At 46.6% G+C, this 21,674-nt stretch overlaps 1 protein-coding gene across 1 annotated transcript in view; it reads left to right on the forward strand.

The window, feature by feature from the left end:
• LOC135260311 (tensin-3-like) overlaps positions 1–21,428 on the forward strand; it is a 34,434-nt gene extending 13,006 nt beyond the window's left edge. The window contains exons 13-28 of the mRNA XM_064345555.1: positions 655–1,686; positions 6,157–6,382; positions 6,579–6,591; positions 6,626–6,743; positions 8,293–8,355; positions 14,810–14,951; positions 15,317–15,711; positions 16,029–16,115; positions 16,431–16,562; positions 16,972–17,067; positions 17,691–17,768; positions 18,098–18,175; positions 18,547–18,715; positions 19,094–19,162; positions 19,397–19,426; positions 19,588–21,428. Coding sequence (XP_064201625.1) covers positions 655–1,686; positions 6,157–6,382; positions 6,579–6,591; positions 6,626–6,743; positions 8,293–8,355; positions 14,810–14,951; positions 15,317–15,711; positions 16,029–16,115; positions 16,431–16,562; positions 16,972–17,067; positions 17,691–17,768; positions 18,098–18,175; positions 18,547–18,715; positions 19,094–19,162; positions 19,397–19,426; positions 19,588–19,732 — 2,873 coding nt within the window. The 3' untranslated portion in view covers positions 19,733–21,428. The remainder of the gene's footprint in view (positions 1–654; positions 1,687–6,156; positions 6,383–6,578; positions 6,592–6,625; positions 6,744–8,292; positions 8,356–14,809; positions 14,952–15,316; positions 15,712–16,028; positions 16,116–16,430; positions 16,563–16,971; positions 17,068–17,690; positions 17,769–18,097; positions 18,176–18,546; positions 18,716–19,093; positions 19,163–19,396; positions 19,427–19,587) is intronic.
• The last annotated feature ends 246 nt before the right edge of the window (positions 21,429–21,674 follow it).

The raw sequence follows: 21,674 nt of genomic DNA on the forward strand, positions 1-21,674 counted from the left end.
GTTCTTGTTTTTTAGATACTCGATGAGAAAAGCTTGAAGGACTTGTGTTCTTGTTTTTTAGATACTCGATGAGCAAAGCTGAAGGACTTGTTCTTGTTTTTTAGATACTCGATGAGCAAAGCTTGAAGGACTTGTGTTCTTGTTTTAGTTACTCGATGAGCAAAGCTTGAAGGACTTGTGTTCTTGTTTTTTAGTTACTCGATGAGCAAAGCTTGAAGGACTTGTGTTGTTGTTTTTAGTTACTTGATGAGCAAAGCTTGAAGGACTTGTGTTCTTGTTTTTTAGATACTCGATGAGCAAAGCTTGAAGGACTTGTGTTCTTGTTTTTTAGATACTCGATGAGCAAAGCTTGAAGGACTTGTGTTCTTGTTTTTTAGTTACTCGATGAGCAAAGCTTGAAGGACTTGTGTTCTTGTTTTTTAGATACTCGATGAGCAAAGCTTGAAGGACTTGTGTTCTTGTTTTTTAGATACTCGATGAGCAAAGCTTGAAGGACTTGTGTTCTTGTTTTTTAGATACTCGATGAGCAAAGCTTGAAGGACTTGTGTTCTTGTTTTTTAGATACTCGATGAGCAAAGCTTGAAGGACTTGTGTTCTTGTTTTTTAGATACTCGATGAGCAAAGCTTGAAGGACTTGTGTTCTTGTTTTTTTAGTGCTGCACGCACAGGAGTCCAGGTCTTGTTCGTCCCGCCCCAAAGCCCGTCAGAAGAGTTCGGAGCAGTCGCCCCCGGGCGTGGCCTTCCGGACAGACCACAGCGACCACACCCTTTCGGCTAGCAGTGACTCGGGGCTCTCCAGCACCTCCGTGCTGACGGGCCGGGCCCAGGGGCCGCAGCGGGGCCCGAGCCAGCAGGAGGCCACGGAGCTGAAGAGGCTCCTGTGCGGGTTCGGGGTGGAGGGCTCGGAGCGTTCGGGCGCGGAGATGCCGGGGGAGCGCTCGGTCTCCGCGGGGCCGGCCCGGGGCGTGGCCTCGGCCCGAGGGGCGCGCGTGAACGGCGAGGCGCGGCGTCTGCGGGACCGGGAGACGGACATCCTGGACGACGACGAGGACGGCCTCCACAGCGTGGACAGCATCGGCACCATGTCCTCCTCCGAGGGCCGGCACAAGGGCAGCCACAACTCCCTGCTGTCGGACGACTTCGGGAGTCACGGCGGCGACGAGCACCACGCTTCCGTCTCCGTGTCCGTTTCCACGGCGATGGACCCGGACGGCGGGCGGGAGGAGTACGGGCGGGACAAGAGGGACTTCCTGTCGAGGGGGGCGGCCATCCCCGTCATCCGGGTGACCCAGCACCCGGCCTTTGGGCAGGAGGGGTACTCCACGCAGACCTGGGTCCGCCAGCAGCAGATGGTGGCGGCCCAGCAGTACCCCTATATGGCCACAGAGGGCGATCTGCAAACTTGCAGGTCACCCACAGTACCAGAAGTCACCACTAGGGGCAAGAGCGACAACAAGGTGGACGAATTCGCCGCTCTCACCGTGGACATCGACCAGTCGATAGACCAGCTCAACCAGCTGATCATGGACCTCGACCCCACCTTCATGTCTGTTGCCGCCCGCTCGAATTCGGTCAAGAAAACCGAGGGGAGTCACACGACCAGGTCGACCGAACACCAGGTCAATGGTCTGAACTGCAGGCGTGTAGACAGCAACGGGACTGGGCCGCAGAACAGCTATCAGTCAGGTAAGAGTCCAGTATACAGCAGAGCAACTTAAACCATCATTATCACAAGAGACAGCGAGGTAAGGTGGCACATTTTAGAAAACAAAAAGTACACTAGGGAAAGCGATAGAATTTTCTAAGGATTTCCAAAGATGCTACTCAATCATGGTGCTGTCCTGCGGTCAGCTTGGTCATTTTCTCTGAGGAAAAATAATGTTCTCCTGTAACACCTTCGAACGTTCAGAGCAACCAGTTGTTTTCATCTGGAGAGCTTAGCATTATGTAGAAATCAGATGCCAAGTGCTTGCTGGATTTTGACGAAATTTTCCATTGAAAGAGTTCTGCCTGGGCTTGCTCGTTCATCCTTACGTGATTCCGGAATAAGTGCAGCACAGCAAAAACAGGAGATCTGTCTTCTGTCCTGCTAAAGCAGGCTTGTGGTTTCAGGCAAACGTTGGATGCGTGTTCTCACAATGTTTATTGCTATAAATTACACATTCCGATCAGTTTTTAAGCTGTCGCAACCGTTTATCCAAGTGGCATCTCACGGACAACTAAACATCTAGGAAAACATTGCAAACGTTGTGAATAAGAAACCTGACAAATGAGATTCCGACTGTGTAGCGTGAGGCATGTAAGTGCATTATTTCTAATAGCCGTCAGTCACCGGTGACATCTCGTAATTGCTTCGATTGTGAAGAAGAGAAAGCATTGCCTTTCACACCCAATGCCAAACAGGAACCTTTCCGGTATCCTCACCTGCACTGCCTACCAGTGGAACGCTCCCGGGAGAAACATCTCTCTCTCTCTCTGTTAACATTCAGTTCAACATCAAAGCGCGTTTGAAAGGCTCGTTTCTAGCCTTACAGCTGTGTAATTGGTGAGTTAACCGGATCAGAGTTCCGACCAATAGCTGTTGGCGGCTTCTTCTTTTTTTTATACCTTGGCTGGGGAATGAGCTGGCAGACAAGTCATGATTATGGGTGGTGTTGCTTTTCTCTTTTGACAATCATCTTTGTGTCCCTTTAAAAAAAAAAACAGTGTGATGTGGCAGTGAAACAATCACGCAGAAGGGCTGGTGTCCCAGTACCTGTCTTTTTTCTGTGTCTCCAGCGCCTGATCATGTGGAATCATGTTCTGAAATATGCAATGGGTTTGTGCTCAGTTTCCAGTTGAGCTGAGGTATGCAAGTGCAATTAGTTTTCCTGGAGCGTGATGTAAAAGCAGTAACCAACAGCCATTGGCTAATACATTTAGTGTAAAATACCCCGTCGTTATGGTTTCTGCCACAAATTGAATTGTTTTCAGGAATGCTGACACTATGCAGATGTTTTGATGCATCCAACTTCTTATTTTGTTGTTCACAAAGATAATTGGTCATTTTATTAAATGTAATAAAAAGCATTTGCCCTTGGGCAGACAGTCGAATAGTCCTGACATAAAACAAAAGCCAGACTTTGTCTGGCACAGTTATTTTGCTTGAAAGGTCATTGTCATTATCAACAACAACAACAACAACTAAAAGGAGAGACTCATTTGGCAGTTTAACTCAGAGATTAATTTGGCGGAATTAATCGCGGATAAACTCGCGGAGTCGGCGCGGTTTTCCACCGCGTCCACGCCGCTGGTCTCTGGAGTCTCGGCGACTTCCTTTGGCGCTGAGCGCTGACGGAGGAGCCGTTTCCCAGAAGCCCGAGAGAGGTGTCAGTAACTCACGGTAAATTCACGCGCTGTCTCCGCGGCGCGCTGCGTCGCGGCCGGAGGCTGTGTTTGTGTTGGCCCGGCGCGGAGCCGCGGCTCGCTGGAGCAACACCCGCGCGCCAGTCAGCAGCATGCCAGCACGCCAGTCAGAGGGATGCCAACGTGCCAGTCAGTGGGATGCCAGCATGCCAGCCGGGAAGGAACCCGCAGCGGTTGCAGGTTCAACCCGACACCGCGGAAACAAGCGGCGTCCTGTCATATGAAACTAATGTGTGAAATGAAGAGCCTCTCAGCTGGGGGCTCTTACCAGATCTAACTGCAGCGTTTTTTGCGGCAGAAGGACACTCGATGCACGCTTGCTATAAAGGTGCAGTTTTCATATTGATCATTAGCATGTTTATCTCAGTGGGCCTGAAAAGTCAGGTGAAGAATCAACATCCTGTCTGGTAATTTTGCTCAGAACTGAAGTCCCGCATGTGGCGATAATCCGCTATGACAACACGGTGCTGTTGAAAACGACATCACCTGCATGCGTGTGTGTGGGCTTGTGTGTGTGTGTATGGATATGTTCAGATATGCATGCGAGCATGGGTGTGTACATATGTGTGGGCGTATGCACAGTATGCCCAAGCGTGTGTCCGTGTATGTGTGCGTGTGCATCCATGTATTTATCCGTGCGTGTGAGTCTAAGCATAGGCATGTGTGTTCATGGTCACACACACACACTTACGCGTTTCAGTCAGCACTTGCATGTTAGTGCTCCACTAACATATCTGCACTTGGGGAGGTTAGTGCATGACGCTTTTTTTTTTGGGGGGGGGGGTGAAGCCGTCCGCAGACAACTGGATGTGTGACGCATCTGGCGACCGCATTCACGTCCCGCCCCCCCCCCTCCCCAGGGTCTATTTCATTTACCGCCACTGTTTGCGTTCGTCAGCCGTAGTTACCGTGTATATTTACTTTCGTTTATTACTCGTCACTCCGATGCCGGGCAGATTTACGAGCGTCACGGTCGACGGGGAACTACTGAGGTACTGAAGCGCAACAAGCCGCAACAAGACGGATCATTTTTAAATGGGCGGCGCCTGCGCGTAAAAGATTAATGCTCCACGCTTGAGATGCTACTGTGTGCGGTGTCCTGTGGCTTACGCAGCCAAGGGTGCAGTCCCCTCTCGGAGTTTCTCCACAGTTTGACCAGAAAGGAGTGCGTTTACCGGAGGGTTGCTGGTGGAGTTTGAGGAATGTCATGGGTTGTCATGGTTTCTCAGTCCATCACAGACCAGCGCTGAGCTTCTTCAGTGTGTGACAGAGAGCTTTCTCTCCATCGTACAATATGTTGTTTTTTTAGCAGAGGGTCTAAAATATCAGAATGACCAAAAAATCTGGGTAGCGCTAATGAATGTTTTAAAAGCGGAAAGGTGACAGAAAGGTGACAGGGGAAAAAAAGACAGAGAACAGGGCCCATATTCATAAAGATTTTCACAGTAGGAGCATTGATATAAGATGAAGTGTCCCTTGTCGATGTTCCTAACCTTATCCAGGCCATGAAACTATGTCATCATTCGCTGAAAAGGTAAACTGATCCTAGATCAGCTCTCAGATCTAAATTAGTCTGAGATGCTTTATGAATATAGATATGAATCATTCAGTGATTTAATATTGAATTGTCTATATCACTATAGCTATTTACACGGTTTTACACCAGCACATTTTGTATGCAGTGATTTGTGTTAACATCACAGGCATTAGTGACATCACAGTGCATTAGCGATGACAGGGACACTAAGAGGATGAGGTTAACTGCAATGGGTTTTCCCACAGGAGCAGCGATAAGCCAGTGCTTATTTCCCTCTGTAGTCGCCATTATCAGGTTAGCTGATGGGGGCTCTTCTTTCTTAATCTTCTCTGAGTTCACACCTCCATTGTGTTCCCCAGTATGGCACGCCCCACGATGTGCCCCCATTAACACCCTGGTGCTAAGTGGGATCTGAGCACAGGCACAAACACATTCCGGGCATTTTCATTTCCCCCCCAAATTCTTGGAATTCCGGAACACCAGAGACGGGACCCCACTGTGTGTGGCTCATCAAAAACTCACTCCTACCCCCCCCTCTACCCCCCCTTACCCCATTCCCCTGTCCAACAGTTCAGGCACAATAATGTCAGTTTGTATCCAGTATCAGTAAACAGCATTTGCTCATGACTTGGAAGTTGGGAAACCCCTTCTGATTCCATTCAGTATCTGATGTCCACCCCGGGGTCCAATCCAATGAATGCAGCAATAGCTACAGTTATGGAACTGCATATAATCCACAGGAACGGGTAAAGATTATATTTGCAGAGAGATCGTGTGGTGCAGGGTGGCAGATTCTCAGTACATATACACATTCCCCATGTGCCTGGATGTTTGATTCCTTGCAATGGTACTGTCTGTACTGTGATCTTACCTCTGTCTGAATAAAGTGAAAAAATACTTAAGAATGGTGGACTCTGTAGTACAAAACATTGGGAGGATCATGAAAAGTCTCGACTGCATTACTCATGGATGGCCTGGCAAATTAAGTGCCAATGGCAAACAATTTAGCTAAGAGCAACAAATACAGTCCTGCACTCTGAGGTAATGTTGGTTACAGTTGCTCCTGAATGTCTTTGCTATTGTTTCATGTGTAAATAAATAAGTAATAAAATTCCACTGAGTAATTTAAGTACTGTATGTGGCTATGTAATAGCCTGTAGTGGTTTTGTGGTAAGTGCTGTATGCCTCTTAACGTCTCCCATAATCCCCTGCAGCTGTTCCCCCGAATGACGTCAGAGCAGACAGACCACAGGGACTGAATCACCAAGGAAATGATGTCACCGGCTGCCCTGGGTTCCGCCCTCCTGGGTGGGGGCAGGCGGAGGACTTCCTGAAATCGCCCGTCTACACGCCCGACCTACAGCCCGGTCAGGTAAGGGACCAATCAGCAGCCAGCCATGAGTCACGTGGGCTTCCCGGGGTCAAGGGGCCTTCACAAAGGCACAAATTAATGAATTCACTACTTCTGTGAATGTGAGAATTCCATTCTGCAGCTTATGATACTATACTAATATATAGTATGTGCTTGTGTGTGTGTGTGTGTGTGTGTGTGTGTCTGTGTGTGTGTGTGTGTGTGTGTGTTGTGTGTGTGTGGGTCTGCGTGTGTTGGTCCGTGTGTGTGTGTGCCGATGCGTAGGGGTGTGTTGTTGGTGTGTGTAATCTCTTGACTCCAAGGCACCGTAGACTAACAGTGTGGGGTACAGGAGACAGGGTGAGGAACTGGACTGCAGAGTTGCAGGTGGCATTGACATAATGGTTCCCCCTACACCCTCCTTCCCCGTGTCCCCAGGAACCCCCTACGGTAAGAGACCACACACCGTACTGTAAGAGGCTGCACATTCACGTATACAAACACACATGCAGACATGCAAACGTACTGTAAGCACCCTACTCTGAGGGACCACACACACATTTAAAAGCACACCAGGAAACATACACACACATACAAACACACACATTTTTAAGTAAGATTCCTGCCAGAACTGACCAACCCCCCTCTCCCACACAATTACAGACTGTTGGGCTTTCTCTCAGACACACACCCTGTGTGTGAGTGTGTGTGTGTGCCTCTCCATAGATTTGTGTTTACACAAACATGTGAACAACACATGTCTTTCGTTAGAAATGCCCGTTTCAAAGAACAAACGAATCTAGCACACATACAAACAACCACAAGGCAGATTGTCTGTGTTTATTGTGACTGTTAATCAATCTTAGATCTGGTGCCAAACTGCAGTTGGTGTTGCTGGATGAATCAATGACTCCATTTTGAACCTCTCCGTTAATGTAAAGTTAGCACAACAAACAGTATGACGGCATATGGGTTTATGTAGTCCAGATGATGGGACAAAGTGACAGAGCATGCAAAATAAATGTTTACTCGGTGCATTTGAAGGGCCCAGCATCTCGTCACCTGCTGGTTGAAAGCCTGTAACTCAAACTCCCATCTTTATGAATGCCAAAAGTGTCAAACCAACAGTGTCAATGACAACAGTGGTTCACTGCAGTGAGTGTCTTGATCAGTTCCTGGAATTGAAATAGTCAAATGTTTGGGTGTCTCTTTCTCTCGCGCTTGCCTCTCTCTCTCATGCAATCCAGTTTAATTGAATAATGTTTTGTTTGCTTTTTGGCATGACTCTTTACTAACATCTTGCCAATGCAATTAACAATATAACAAGAAGTTACATACGCCAACTTGAAGTAATACTGTGGCAATAATAAAACATAAATAAAAAATTTGAAATAAAACATGAAAGTTAAATCATAAACTGCGGATAAGAACAATGTCTACTAAGAATCCAATAATAAGAACAATGCCTATCTTAAGAACAGAGTGACTAACATATTTCTCATTCTCTCTCTGTGTTTCCCTCTCTCTCATGCTCTCTTTCTCTCGCTCTCTTTATCTCCTAATGAAAAAGCAAGAATAGCAGTGTGCTCATAAGTAAAGTTCCAACATTTGTTTTCCTCTTATTCATGCGGCAAGCCCTAAAGGCGCACCCACACGTGTGTGTGTGTGTGTGTGTGTGTGTGTGTGTGTGTGTGTGCATACCTGTTCTCCGCAAGTGGGTGCGTGCATGTGTGTGTATGTGTGTGTGTGTTTACAGTGTGTGCATGCATGCATGTGTGTGTGAGTGTGCGTGTGTGTGTGTTCAATTACATTTTTATGTGTATAGCACTTTTTACAAAGAACTGCCTCAAAGACGCTTTACTGAGTAGCAAGGCAAGAGACTTGCTACTCTGTAAAGAGTGTGTGTATGTGTATGTGCGTGTGTGTATGTGTGTGTGTGCATGTGCGTGTGCGTGCGTATGTTGGCACGTCTGACACACAGTGTTTCTTCTTCCTCCAGTGAAAGAAATGTCTGAGTTCCCACATACCAGTGGCCAGGGCGGGTTCTACAGGGCTGAGCAAGGTAAGAAGCTTTCTCCTGGTCCCCACAAGTTTTACGTAACCAGGCAAGCCCACTGACATCATACAACTGTAAACACCTGGGCCACTGAGATAATCTGACACCCCAGTGTCTTTTTTTTTTAAATACTGAAAGGACCTTGGTCTACTACTCCAGTGGAGATATCTGTATGCTCTGGTATTGAGCAGGAGATCTCAAAAAGGACATAACTACTGTACATAGAAACTATGTACGCCAATCAAGTTTGGCCAGGAAATTTCAATCCCAGTTGTAAAGTGTCATTCAGTTAATCTGTACAGACATGCCTCTCTGAACCAAATATGTAATTCTAAGAAAATTATATATTTTATTGATAGTGTATCGGTATGATCACAGGAAATATGGTGTTTTCTGTTTGTCTGATGCTTTTCACTGGGCTCAGATTTGGCAGGGTCTGCGCTCCACAGGCACTGTGATAAGGCCTCATTTGGACACATAGCGTAAATCTGGCTGTGGATAAAATCTTATTCCGGAATCATGGTTGAGACCCGTCTGCGCTTTTGTATTCATTTCCTGCTTTCTCTGCGCTACGAGCTCTGCTTCCACCGGCGATGGTAACACAGCTGGCTTTCTCTCTGAATGCGGGGAGCTTTATCGCGTCAGAAAAACACTGGACCAGGTGTTCGAGCCCGTCCATGACCCTGTTATCATCAGGCCCGCACATATACCGCTGATTTAATCCTGACTTGGTCAGTTCGACGATGTCTGGACATTACAGTGCCGGTTTACGTAAAAAAAAACTTGAGTTACACAGCAGTTAAAAAACATATCGTTTTTCTTGAACGCTACAGTTGAAAAAGAGCCTTGGGTTCGGCTGCAGACCGGCATCTGGAACGCATCAGATGGCTGACTCCTCCAAGGAGGCGAACAGCAGCCCACTCTGTCCTCAGTAAAATAACAGAAGAAAGGCCATTGATTATAATTCATCATAGTCACTCCTTAAACATTTTGGCTTTTTTTTTTTTTTTTGAGTTTCAGACGTATTTTCCCTCTGTCTCCCTAAGTTATTGTACTGCCACTGAACTGTCGACAGTCCATCTAAAAATATCTTTGAGAAATGTGATATTTGTCAGGGCATAAAGACATTTCCTGCACAAAGGGCAGCTGCAGTTCATGCTCGAAATATCCATATGAAAGGGAGAGAGAGAGAGAGAGAGAGAGAGAGAGGGAGGGAGGGAGCGAGAGAGAGGGAGAGAGAGAGAGAGAGAGGGAGAGAGAGAGAGAGAGAGAGAGAGAGAGGGAGAGAGAGAGAGAGAGAGGGAGAGAGAGAGAGAGAGAGAGAGAGAGTATGCATTATGAGTGGCTATGAGCCTGTGCATGCAGCCACACTTCAGAAGAGATTGCTTAAACTTGTCTGGTGCTGTTGAGAAGATTCATGGTAATGTAGTCAGCATCAAATGGAGGTATCAGTCCAAAAGTCGTTTAACCAGGTAATTGCTGCACAACATCATTGAACCTTATTCAGAAAGTCTAAATACATCATAAAATATCAAGGTTTAGGACTCCTGAGGGGCTCAGTTGGTCAAGGAGTTCACAAGCGGTGCAAGCTGGGCCTTAAAGAATCAGGTTTGAATAATGGTTTTGTATAACCTTGCTAAGACTGGGAGCCCATGGGTGTGTCCCGTTACTTTTCACTCCTCACCTCCTTTTCTCCACTCCCTCACTACCACTCGTCTCCTACCCAGAAGAATGAGGAGGAAAGGAGGGGAGGAGGGGAGTTCGAAGCCGCTTCACCCATAAGGCTCTGTGTGCTTCGCTCATCTCCTCCAACATTGGGATACTGGAGGGAGGGAGGACATAAAGATAGGTTTCCTGGGCACGGAGGAAACGAGGTGGTAGTGGTGGAACGGACGATACATTTTTTGAGTATTGGGAGGCACCCCATATCAGTATCCACATTTGATCTCACCCTGCTAGGAGTAGCGGGGGTTTGAGGTGTGTGGATCGTATCAGTGCCAATTCTCTCCTGTAGCACTCTGTGATCTCAATGCGCCATTTCTTCTGTGGCCTCAGTATGCTGCTTAGAACACACCTTTTACAGGGGACCGTGACTCTGAATGCAAATGTCAACACTGGTGTTTTTGTTTTCCGTTACTACGCAGAAGGTCCTCAAAGCATAACATATTCATGGAAAATGTGTGTACTCAGGGTTGTGCCAGTCAAAGGCGTGCTTTACGTTTGACCTTTGACCTTTAGCATGACTGTTGTGTTTGGGGGAAGAAGGTTACGTGGGCTGAGTAACAATGGGCAATTCTCCCTGAATGGAAAAAAGAGTCATAGACTGTGAATAATGGGTGGGACTCTGGAGTGGAAAGTCAACACCAGGCTCAATCGTCATTTCATTATTTGCTGAGCAGGCATCGTTATCTTAGGGTGAGTTAATAAATCTCATGCTACATGCTATCTGCTATATTTGTACAGCTGGACTAAACTTTCTTTCTGAATACATTTTTTTTTAAAATAAATATTTTCCGGTATTTTTCGGGATGGGACACGCATTTATGGGCAACGGAATTCCTCCCTCCCTGGGCAATTCTATGGAAGCTTTGCACCGCCCCTGCAGAGCTGTCAATCACAGCTTGCACTGGCATGTTCAGCATGCCACGCCTGAACGCGTGGCTAATCCACCCACGTTAGCATCAGCTCAACCCGATGAGCCGCCCAGCACTGTCTGGCTCTCCTCGCTCTTTGACTTTAATGGTGGCAGTTGACTATCCTGGAGTGTTCAGATCTGCAACCTTCTGTCCCTACGTCCCATAATCCCCCACATCACAACCCCTTATATCGGCGGCATAGAGTGAACACCGCCAAACCTGGGGCAGTTGTGGAGAGGTTAGCCGTTCTTCAATGGCAACGATGTCAGCGTTCCACCTCCCGAGGGGCGAGATTCGGAGGGCCACCGCTGAGGCCGGGGCAGCTACCGAGCCGTTCTCCTTCTGGCCCCGAGAACGAGCCGTGCTCGCCACCGCTGATGACATCATCACCCGGCCGCGGCCCACGTTCCCGGCTGCGTGCTGCTGCTGGGCCTCTGGTGCGCTTAATTAGCGAAGGAGGAAGGGAGGAAGGGAAGAGGGGAGGAAGGGAGGATGGGAAGAGGGGAGGAAGGGAGGATGGGAGGAGGGGAGGAGGGGAGGGCGAGGGGGAGAGAGAGGAGAAGCAGACGCCGGTCCGGTGGGAAGAGTGGGCTCGGTTCTGGAGGTGCCTGAGGCAGCCCGACGCGGTCTCCACAGGGGCTCCCAGTCTGAGGCTAGGAGACTGTCTCCAGTGGGGCTGCTGGTCAGCTGCCTTCTGGAACTTTCTCCATCATGACCACTTCTCTGGGTATGTAAAATCTTCTGCAGCTGGGGAGCAGGAACGAGGGGGGTAGTGAGATCACTTGCTGTCTGAGTATGTGTCTGTGTGTGTGCTCGCTTGCGAGTGTGTTTTTGTGTGTGTATGTGTGTGTGCTCGCTTGTGAGTGTGTTTGTGTGCATGTCTGTGTGTGTGTGTGTGTGTGTGTGCACGCATGTGAGTGGCTGTGTGTGCTTATGTGTACGTGTGTGTATGTGTGTGTGTGCACGTGTGTGAGTGTGTGTACACGTGTACATGTGTGTGTGTGAATGTGCATGTGTGTGCGTGTGTGTGCGTGTGTGTGTGTGTGTGTGTGAAAAATACCTGCTGTAAGATTTTCACTGTCCCAGCTCTCATAGAAAGTAGTGATATGCGATCCCCATCAGAGAATAGTGTTTGGAGATGATTTCCTTTCAAAGGCCAGAGGCTCATCAGAACAAAGCGCGGGGGCCTGGAGTCAGCAGCGGTCCCTCTCGGGAGCTCTCCGTGTGATGTTTTTCTTTTTCTTTTTTTTTCGGCTGGTTTTTACATTGAGGGGAAAGACAATGACTTACAGTTTCCAGCACGGTTTCTGGAGAGGAAAAAAAAAAAAAAAAAAGCGCTTTGCTGTGTCTTGTGTTTGTTTGTGTGAGTTATAGCAGCGGGCTGACCTCCCTCACTGTAAGTCTCAGATGCAGGATTCATCTTTAACGTGCGTTCAGAGCGGATTTTGTTCTTGACTTCTCTCTCTCTCTCTCCTGGCGACAGCGTCGGATTCGTTTATGGCTCACTCGCGCTCTTCCCTCCGGGAGACGGCGTTCTCCGCGCACGAGGCCAGCTTTGAACCGCTTTCAGGATGTTTTCCTGCGTTTTTTCAATCACGCGAAATGCGCCTGGCAACGGCAGCTCTGCTGGAGTGGGGAATTAAGGGAGCTGGGGTTAGCCTGTATCTGGAACTGTCCTAAAATAGTGTTTGTATCATTATGTTCAGAAATGCTAAACCCATTTCGGGTGTCCCATTTCTGTTTAATAAAATAAAATTGTTACTGTCCCATCTAGAAACTGTGCTTGCACCATATGAGAACTGTACAAATCAAACTTAGCCTTAGCCTGGAAAACTATAGCAACTGAATGAATCAAAGGTAAAAATGTTGTATTGCACAGTCAACATGTCTGCAGAGGTGTGCAGGCTGTCCTTTAAACAGTCAAATTATGTATACGTTCTGTTGAACTATAAACACAATGCAATAAATTATCTGTCTAGATACTTACTAAAAATATACTTATAATTTAAGTGTCACAGATTCCCAATGGTACACAGTCTGAAACTGAACAGGATGTGGTTGAAATCTTGTCTGATCAACCTGTCCAAAGAAGTGTGTGTGTCTGTGTGTCTGTGTGTACGTGTGAGTGTGTGTGTGTTAAGAGTATAGAGAGTGCACTTGAATGTTTCTGTTCCTGTTATTATGTGTACGTGTGGATGCATGCCTACATGCATTTATTTTGTCTAGAAACATTAGATTTAGAGGGGGTAGGCAGTTTTTTTTTTTAAATAGAGAGAGAAGTTTGACGCTGTGTTGGCGTTTTGCACATGCGAATTGAGCTGTGCCACATGTTGATGCAATCAGGGTTTCGGCCCCCCCGTCACCCCCCCCAGAACGCTCATTAGGGCCGATCTCCTTGGCAGGCTGGCGCGGCAGCCCGGGCCATCTGGAACGCGTTGCACACATGCGGTATTTTAGGAGCACCAGAGGGCGGATTGGACAGTTGGCCATCTTTTAGGAAATTTAGCGTTGGGGAGAAGAGAGATGCGCTCGGTTATAAAATGTTCAGGTCGCGTGCCCACGGTTTCTCACAGCTCCTCCCCCGGTTCTGTCTGACACAGCCTCTGATGAAGATGAAGATGAAGCTCTCTATCCCCATTCACTCCCGTACTTAATTCACCTCCAACAGAGACACATGCACTCCCTCAGAGTAAAATGCACTCTTGCAGAGTTGACTTAGCACAAGGCCTTTTAATGTGCAGCTTTCCTTTCTGAACTCTCTCCTTCATTGCATTTTCATTGCATTCATTTTTTTCAGACTGACTTACAATGTAGGAGAAACGCAAGTGGATTCGCCAGATTGTAATAGTGCTAGACCTCGCTCCCTGACCCGTGAGAACAGATCACCACTGAAGCACCAGCACGAGCTAACTATCCTAACCGCGATCCAAACTATAAATTTAGAGCCAGCCCTCCCTAGCTGCGAAGACTCCGCTTAACTGTCATTTGACCAGGTGAGCCAACAGAGAACTCGACTCTCATTGGCCGCGAAGACCCGGGGAATGGATCTTGTGGCCCGTGTCTGACGGCTGAGCAGCGGTTGACCCCGCCCCCAGGGCTCGGTCCTCATTAATCCCCGTGTGTGCGCAGCGCTTTGATGGAGGCCCCCGGTAGCCTCGGCCTGGAGCTGAAGGGGAAAGTCTTTAATTAGCGGCCGCAGCTGCTGGTAAACAGTGCGGGATTGTTCCCGCTCTTTAAATGCAGGGCTTCCTGTCTGAGCGAGGCCACAGCCCTGGGGTGGGCGGGGGCGGGGGCGGGGGCGGGGGCGGGGGCGAGGGGATTTTTTTGGGGGAAGTTACCAGGAATTTAGGAAAACAAGGCGCAGAAAGACAGAGGGCATTGTTGTCTGTTGTCGTCTGCGTTTGGACCCCCCTTGAGGCCAGGATGAGGTTGTTTTTTACCCTTCAGTGTTGCTGTGCGTGGGGAGGGGGGGTGGGGGAAGGCTGCAGGGTATTCAGCTATATCCCACACTAGCAGAAAAATCTTATCAAATAATAAAAATCAAAGAAGAAAGATTAAATGCAATACACAACTGTGCTGTCAATATGTGGGACTTGAAACTTCTGAAATTTGTTAATTACTATCTCTAATTCTACGCTCTTGAAATACAAAATTAATACAATGCAATGCAATACAAAACAACGCTATTGTGATAAAGGGATATGAATGCCTAAAGCTTGATGACCAGTATCTGCAGATAGAACCCAGCAATTCTGAGCTCCTGCAAAAAAGAAAAAGAAAAAGAAAATGTAGTTGTTTGCATGTCCTTGCGTGTTTTCACACAGAATCAAGGAGCTGTGCGGAGAGCAACAACCACTTCGCGCTGACCTCCGGCCCGTCAGTCAACGTCAGCCCCGCCCCCTGTCAGAGACCCGCGGGAATAACGTGCGCCGGGTCCACGAGCGGTCCCCTCCCTCGGACGGAGAGGTAACGTCCTGCCAACCGATGAGCAGCCTTCCTGTCTGCGCCTGTAGTTACTTTTTTAAAGCCTGTTGTCAGGTCACTGAATTTGCTGTGTTGTATACTGTTATTTATTGTTATGCATGCCATCTTTATTAGAAGCGCCAAAATTTGCAGGTGTTCCACTGTATACAGTAGAGGAAACTGAAGAGTGGTGCATTTGCACGTGTGCTGTGTGTATTGTTTATTGGTGTGGGCGTGTGGCAGTCATGCATTGAAATGCCCGTGATGATGGGGTGTGATGGTGAGGTTTCGATGTGGGATGCGATGTGGGGTGTGTGTGTGTGGTCGAGGTGGCAGATTGGGCAACTCTCTCCCTGTGTGTGTGGCAGCGTCTCTTCGGGACATTCCTGGCCAGAGGGGGGCCGGAGAGCGCCCCAGGGCTGCCAGTCCCCCCAGGACCCCCGGCTGTCCCCCCCGCAGTCGCACCCCGTCTCCCTGGGGAACAGCCCGCCCGGAGGGGCCCAGAGGGGCGGCTGGTGCAGGTTCGAGGATCGGGACGGCCCCGGCCTCTCCCCGGTCCCGGGGCAGGGCCTGCTGGGGGCGGGGCCGCCCTTGCCGGAGAAGCGGAGGATTTCGGAGGGGGACCGGTCTCTGAGGTCCCCCTCTCCCTGCCTCAGCGGGTTCTCCAGCCCTCTCAGCGGGAGCACCTCCAGCCTCCCCTTCCCCAACGTCCTGTCTGAGCCCCACTCATCCCGCGCCCTGGACACCCCCTCACCCGTTCTAGGTACAGTCCTGCCCCCTTCACCTGTACCTGCTGCTCTTTTACCCTAGTGATAGAAGACTGAGCTTTCATCACAACAAAAAGGGTGGCGCTATTATTTTATGGTATCAGTGACTCGCTTATTATAACCAATCATTGTGCTCTTCTATGGACAGAAAAATCTTTGTCTTTGTTCTGAGAAATTGCTGGTGGACAGCTCATTACTGACATCCTCTAAATATTTTTTTATATCTTGTTATATAAGTTTTTATAGAAGTTGTTTGTTTGAATATTTGTGCAAATAGAGGAGACTAATTTAATTTTTGTTTTATCTGTTCCAGATCTGCTCGATGGTAAACACGTGACAGTGAAATTTGTGCAGGACACCACAAAATTTTGGTACAAGCCAGACATCTCACGAGACCAGGGTGAGTGTTACTTTTGAACTTTAGAATCTTTGCACAGATTACATTATTACAAAAATTAAATGGCTTCACAGTTTAACTGCAGGATCACTATAGTTGTGTGTTGCTTATTTTGCACTGACCATAAATATTAAATAAACATCTCACATGTCCTTCGATGTTAGTTATTAATATTAACTTTGATTATTTATTTGTGGAAATGACATTACTGGAAAGGGTCTGAATGCAACAAATCCCAGTCAATCTTGTATGAAGGCCCTTGGTAAAGTCGGGGGGAAAATTATGATCACTGACTCTGGTCTCTCCAAATTCCCCCAGCTATTGCCGTCCTGAAGGACAGAGAGCCAGGCGCGTTCATCGTTCGGGACAGTCACTCGTTTCGGGGGGCCTACGGGCTGGCCATGAAGGTGGCCACACCGCCCCCCTCTGTTCTGCAGCAGGGCAAGAAAGGTGGGTGTACTGTCCTACTGTGTCTCCAATGTGTCAGCAGAGAATTGGAGGAGTAGATATTAAAATTGTCTGCTCTTCCTCACTAACCTACTGAATGATGTTGAAATACACTTGTGTTAGTGAAAACTGATAGCGCCCCCTTTGTTTTGGGAGGACAAACTACAAAGGAAAAAAGGCAGAGCTATAATACCCACCCCACCCACCCACCCACCCCCCCGAACCTGGACATGACTTGGACTTACAAAAAACTGTGTGTCTTTTTCTTAATTTAGCAGAGTACATTCTTTGCAGACTCCATTCAAAGCATTATGGGAAAGGTCAGAGGTCGGGAACATTGTGGTCATTTTCTCTTCTGTGGTCCATAACATTGTGTTCCTGTTGTGTCTGTTGCCCACCCTGTCTCTGATAGGTGGAGACCTGTCCACTGAGCTGGTTAGACACTTCCTGATTGAGTGCACATCCAAAGGAGTCAGGCTCAAAGGCTGTCCCAATGAACCCTACTTCGGTAAGTGTGTGTATGTGTGTGTGTGTGTGTGTGTGTGTGTGGGAGAGGTGGGAATTTTAGCACTGATGTCAGTAGTCAGAAGCCTCAAACTGTTTGCTCACACCAGGGTGAATGTACATTACAGAATTGTCAAATTTTATTAAAAGGAATTTAGTGTGGATGGTATAACCCCAAAGGTGTGCAAGGTGGCCACCTTGTGGACATGACATGAACTGTATTTTGTTATTGCCCTCTCAGGCCGGAAAGGTGGAAACATATTTATCTTCATGTAATACTTTCAGTAGAATAAATGAATGTTGGATTTATGGCAAAATTGTATTGATAAATTGGTAGTTAATGTCTCAAAATAGTTTTGTGCATCATAATGGCTCATCTCATTTAAGCAGCAGTGGTTTCATTTCATCTGAACATCCTGTGGCGTTTCATTTCAACCCTAATTTTGACTCTACTAATTAGCAGCTCAATGAGATCTCCATTTGTAGAATGAATGTTCTTTGTTAAGGCTGGAGTGAAAACCTACAGGCCGATAGATCTCCAGGAACAGGGTTGGGAACCACAACGTTTAAGCACATACTACCATAATAAAAATGACTAAATTTTGTCTAAATTCTTTTGTGTTGCAGGCAGTCTCACAGCCTTGGTTTGTCAGCATTCCATCACTCCACTAGCCCTGCCCTGCAAGCTCATCATACCAAATACAGGTAATAACACCTGTGATGACCTTGGAGTCATCATCATCATCATCATCACCGTCACCTCCACCATCATCATCATCATTAGCACTATCACCATCATCATCATATTTACATTTTGCCATTTAGCATGTGCTCTATTCCAGAGCAACACAGATTACAGCTGGACATTTTACTGAATGCATTCAGGTCATGTGCTTTACTCTAAGGAGCAACAGCAGTGCCCCCGCAGGGAACTGAAGCAGCCTTTAGAGTTACAAGCCCAGGTCTCTTAACCCTTATGCTAATAATCAGCCCCTGCTCTGCTCTCCGCGCTCTTTGTATCTCCCGCTGTTCAGATCCCCTGGAAGAGCTGCAGGAGACGCCTCCTCCAACCATCTCCAACTCCGCAGCCGAGCTCCTCAAGCAGGGAGCCGGTACGCCCTGCCCCGCCCTCCGGAACCCTTTGGTGTTCCACTACATTGCATTACATAAACCCCTTAAGGTGTAGGACCACAAATATGTGATTAGAATGTTCTGAACTGAACATTCCATTGCTGATGTAACAATCACTACTGGTAATTGAAAGCAGCGGAGCTTATAAACACTGACTTTGGAAGAAAAAAAAAGCCCACAATTCCAAAAACCTACTCTCTAAAGGGTTAAATGTCTGCATTAAGCAGACTGTCTTATCCAGAGTGACGTGCACAGATTACCCATGTGATGTTTTGCTTGTCTGGCCCCTCTTCTACTGCCAATGGTAAGTGAAATCCCTTTGTAAAGCTGTGCAACCCCTCCCTGTTCCCAGCCTGTAACGTGTGGTTCCTGGGCTCCTTGGAGATGGAGTCACTGACGGGCCACCAGGCCATCCAGAAGGCCACCGCCATGACCCTAAACATGGACCCGCCCCCTATCTCCACGGTTGTCCACTTCAAAGTGTCGGCTCAGGGGATTACGCTAACAGACAACCAGAGGAAGTAAGCCACGCCCACCCCTCCCCCTCACGCCACCATTTTGTTAATCTGCATTGGACATTAACGTAACATAATGACGAGAACAGGCCATTCAGCCCAACAATGTTCGCCATTTTCCTGACTAAATTGTCCCTAGCACTCTGATTACCTACAGGCTAGACTAGATAGTATCTAACGCCATATCAAGCCTGGTTTTGAACATCACCGTTGGCTCAGATTTGCACCTGTATTCATAGTGTACTTCAAAGTAAGAGTGAACTAGGATCAGGTATCTTCTGTACATGTTATGTCCCCATCCATTGTCTGCCGAATGGCAAAACTGATCCTAGATCAGCTGTCGGGCCCATATCACATACAGTACTAATCTACTTCCCTTTGCAGGCTGTTCTTCAGAAGGCACTACGCTGCCAGCACAGTGATATTCTGTGCCTTGGACCCTCAAAACAGGAAGTAAGTGTAACTTTGCATATAAAGTAACTGTGAGATACAACAGCAAAAACGGATTTAGGCCTCAAATCTCTCTTTTTCTGTACATAGACAGCATATTGAGCACCGCTATCATAGTGTTATGCAGCAGTAAGCCAATTTGAGAGGAAAGGGAGCTGTGGATAGACTGAGCTACGCCGTTGGATCAAATAACAACCTGCAAATAATAATTTCCTTGTTTTCTTTTTTTTCAATCAGATGGATGAGAAATAGCATTTCCTCAGCAAAGTAAGTCTAACGGTTTCTGAATGTGAATCTGTAAAACTGAAAAAAAAAAGTATCTGTGGTAGCGTTTGCACTTCATTGATTGGTTGTCTCCGCTCCTCTCCAGGATTTTTGGCTTTGTGGCTTTTGAACTTTATTGATTGGTTGTCTCTGCTCCCCTCCAGGATTTTTGGTTTTGTGGCACGCAAGTCAGGCAGCGCCATGGAGAACATGTGCCACCTGTTCGCCGAGCACGACCCCGAGCAACCTGCCAGCGCCATCGTCAACTTCGTCTCCAAGGTGATGATCGGCTCCCATAAGCTCAAATAGACCCCCCTCTACTGCCCTCTACTGGCTTAAACTGCAACCGCTCAGAGTCCGAAACAGAGCCGCTGCTAAGCAACGTGGGGCACTGTGACCGTGCCGTGCAGACGCCAGGCGGCTGTAGTCTCACGGAGGACCGCAATGGCAAACTGACAAAAAAATGAATTCACCACAAAAAAATGAATGCTCTTCGTGGGTAACCGGTGAATGTAAGGTCACGCAAAAATATTCATTTTTCTTCAAAAACAAAAAAAAAAACATCACCTGCGGATTTCAGTTTCTTGAAATGTCTCAGTGTCCCGTGCTTTTAAAACAAAGCTGAGCGTGCAGGTAAGGTCAAACTTGCCCAAAATCGCCTAACATCAACTCGCCTTAAAAAAAGTGCCTGTCAACTGCCATTAGCCGAGCCAGCCCGCGGTGCTGAATAGTCCTCTGTATGGGCACAGTTTCTGAGAAAAAACCTCCTTTTATTCGGGTAAGATGTGTGTGTTGTAGCCATGATTTCATGGCTAAGAGTAATAATGTTACATTTATATTTAAGCTCCGTCTGAAATGAATTAAGAACTAAATCATGTATGCTATTTTACCAAGAGTTTTGTGCGCTTTAATATTTCAAAGGCATCGTATTGTACATTGAGTGCTTTGCCTTCAGCTTTAAAGAAAGTCAAGTATAATTGTATTCAAATGTGATTTCATGTGGTGTCAAATACTGTTGTTTGTATTTAATCAAAATGTTCTTCAACTTTTCAAACATTTATATCAGATACTCTGCATTTCTTCCCATTGTCACGTATGGTAAAATCCTCAAAACATGAACACGTGTGTGCATGTGTAAAACACAATATAATATGCTGCATTGTGTAAATATCTGATGAAAGTCAATGTGCCTTTTTTGATTGAATACGTCATCTTTTTGTATTTACTGTTGTGGTAAGCAAGATAATACAAAACACTTTCTTTTGTTATGCTTCATTAAAAGGATCTTTGAAAATGTATGTTAAAGCCTGTGTAATATCGTATGATGCATTAAAACATTCAGAGAGTATATAATATTTGTATGGGTACACACAAGTAATTGTCAGGAATATTTTTGTATTTACATGACAACTGTTTTTTTACAATTTTACAAAATCTTAATATATTTTATAACTACAGTACATTAAATTGTTTATATAGCAGATCTACAAATGGTATATATATATTCGTGTAGAAGAGTCATGCGCAATTAAACATTCACATCTGTATCATGTTTGTTCAGTTTGTTTAGCTTCTCAAGTATTCCCTTATTATCATATTGTCATTATTGTGTATTTCAGTGTTAAACTGTCTAATAACGTATTTGTCCTCTTGTTAAAATTTGTTTCAAGATTTGAAATGAAACGTAGCTTGAGACAGCTGCTTCAAAGCCTACCGATTGTGATGTCATCAGTTACCTTCATCATAAATGCGATCTTCTCGGTCATCTCTGTATTTTACTGTGCAAGCTTGGGGAGGTTTTGTTAAAACAATGACCAGGCCATATGTTTACTTATGAGTACTGTTCATGCTATGCTGTTTATAGTCATTTCCATATTGTGTATCGTGATATGCTTACTTGTAAAATTGTTTTTTTTTTCCTCACTGTATAAATGTATGATGCATCTTATTCTGTACCTCGAGCATACCAGCTATTTTAAAGACAATAAAATTACATTTTATGTAATTTTCTGTTTATTCCTCATATGTCACATATCACAAAACACTAAAGCCTACATTTAAAGAGACCCTTTCCATATCTGTTCTACCTCTTGTTCAGTCATCCTGCCCTTCAGAGGTAATATTAATATTGGTCTAAACATAAACTGCATTAGCACAAAAAATTACTTCCACAAAATAAAATTCTATGCATGCAATGTTATAATGAATTTCTCAAGCTGGTATTAATGTCTGCACAGCTGTCTGGTGACCT

This window comes from Anguilla rostrata, chromosome 8 (genome assembly GCF_018555375.3).
Source record: "Anguilla rostrata isolate EN2019 chromosome 8, ASM1855537v3, whole genome shotgun sequence".
Classification (NCBI taxonomy): Eukaryota; Metazoa; Chordata; class Actinopteri; order Anguilliformes; family Anguillidae; genus Anguilla; species Anguilla rostrata.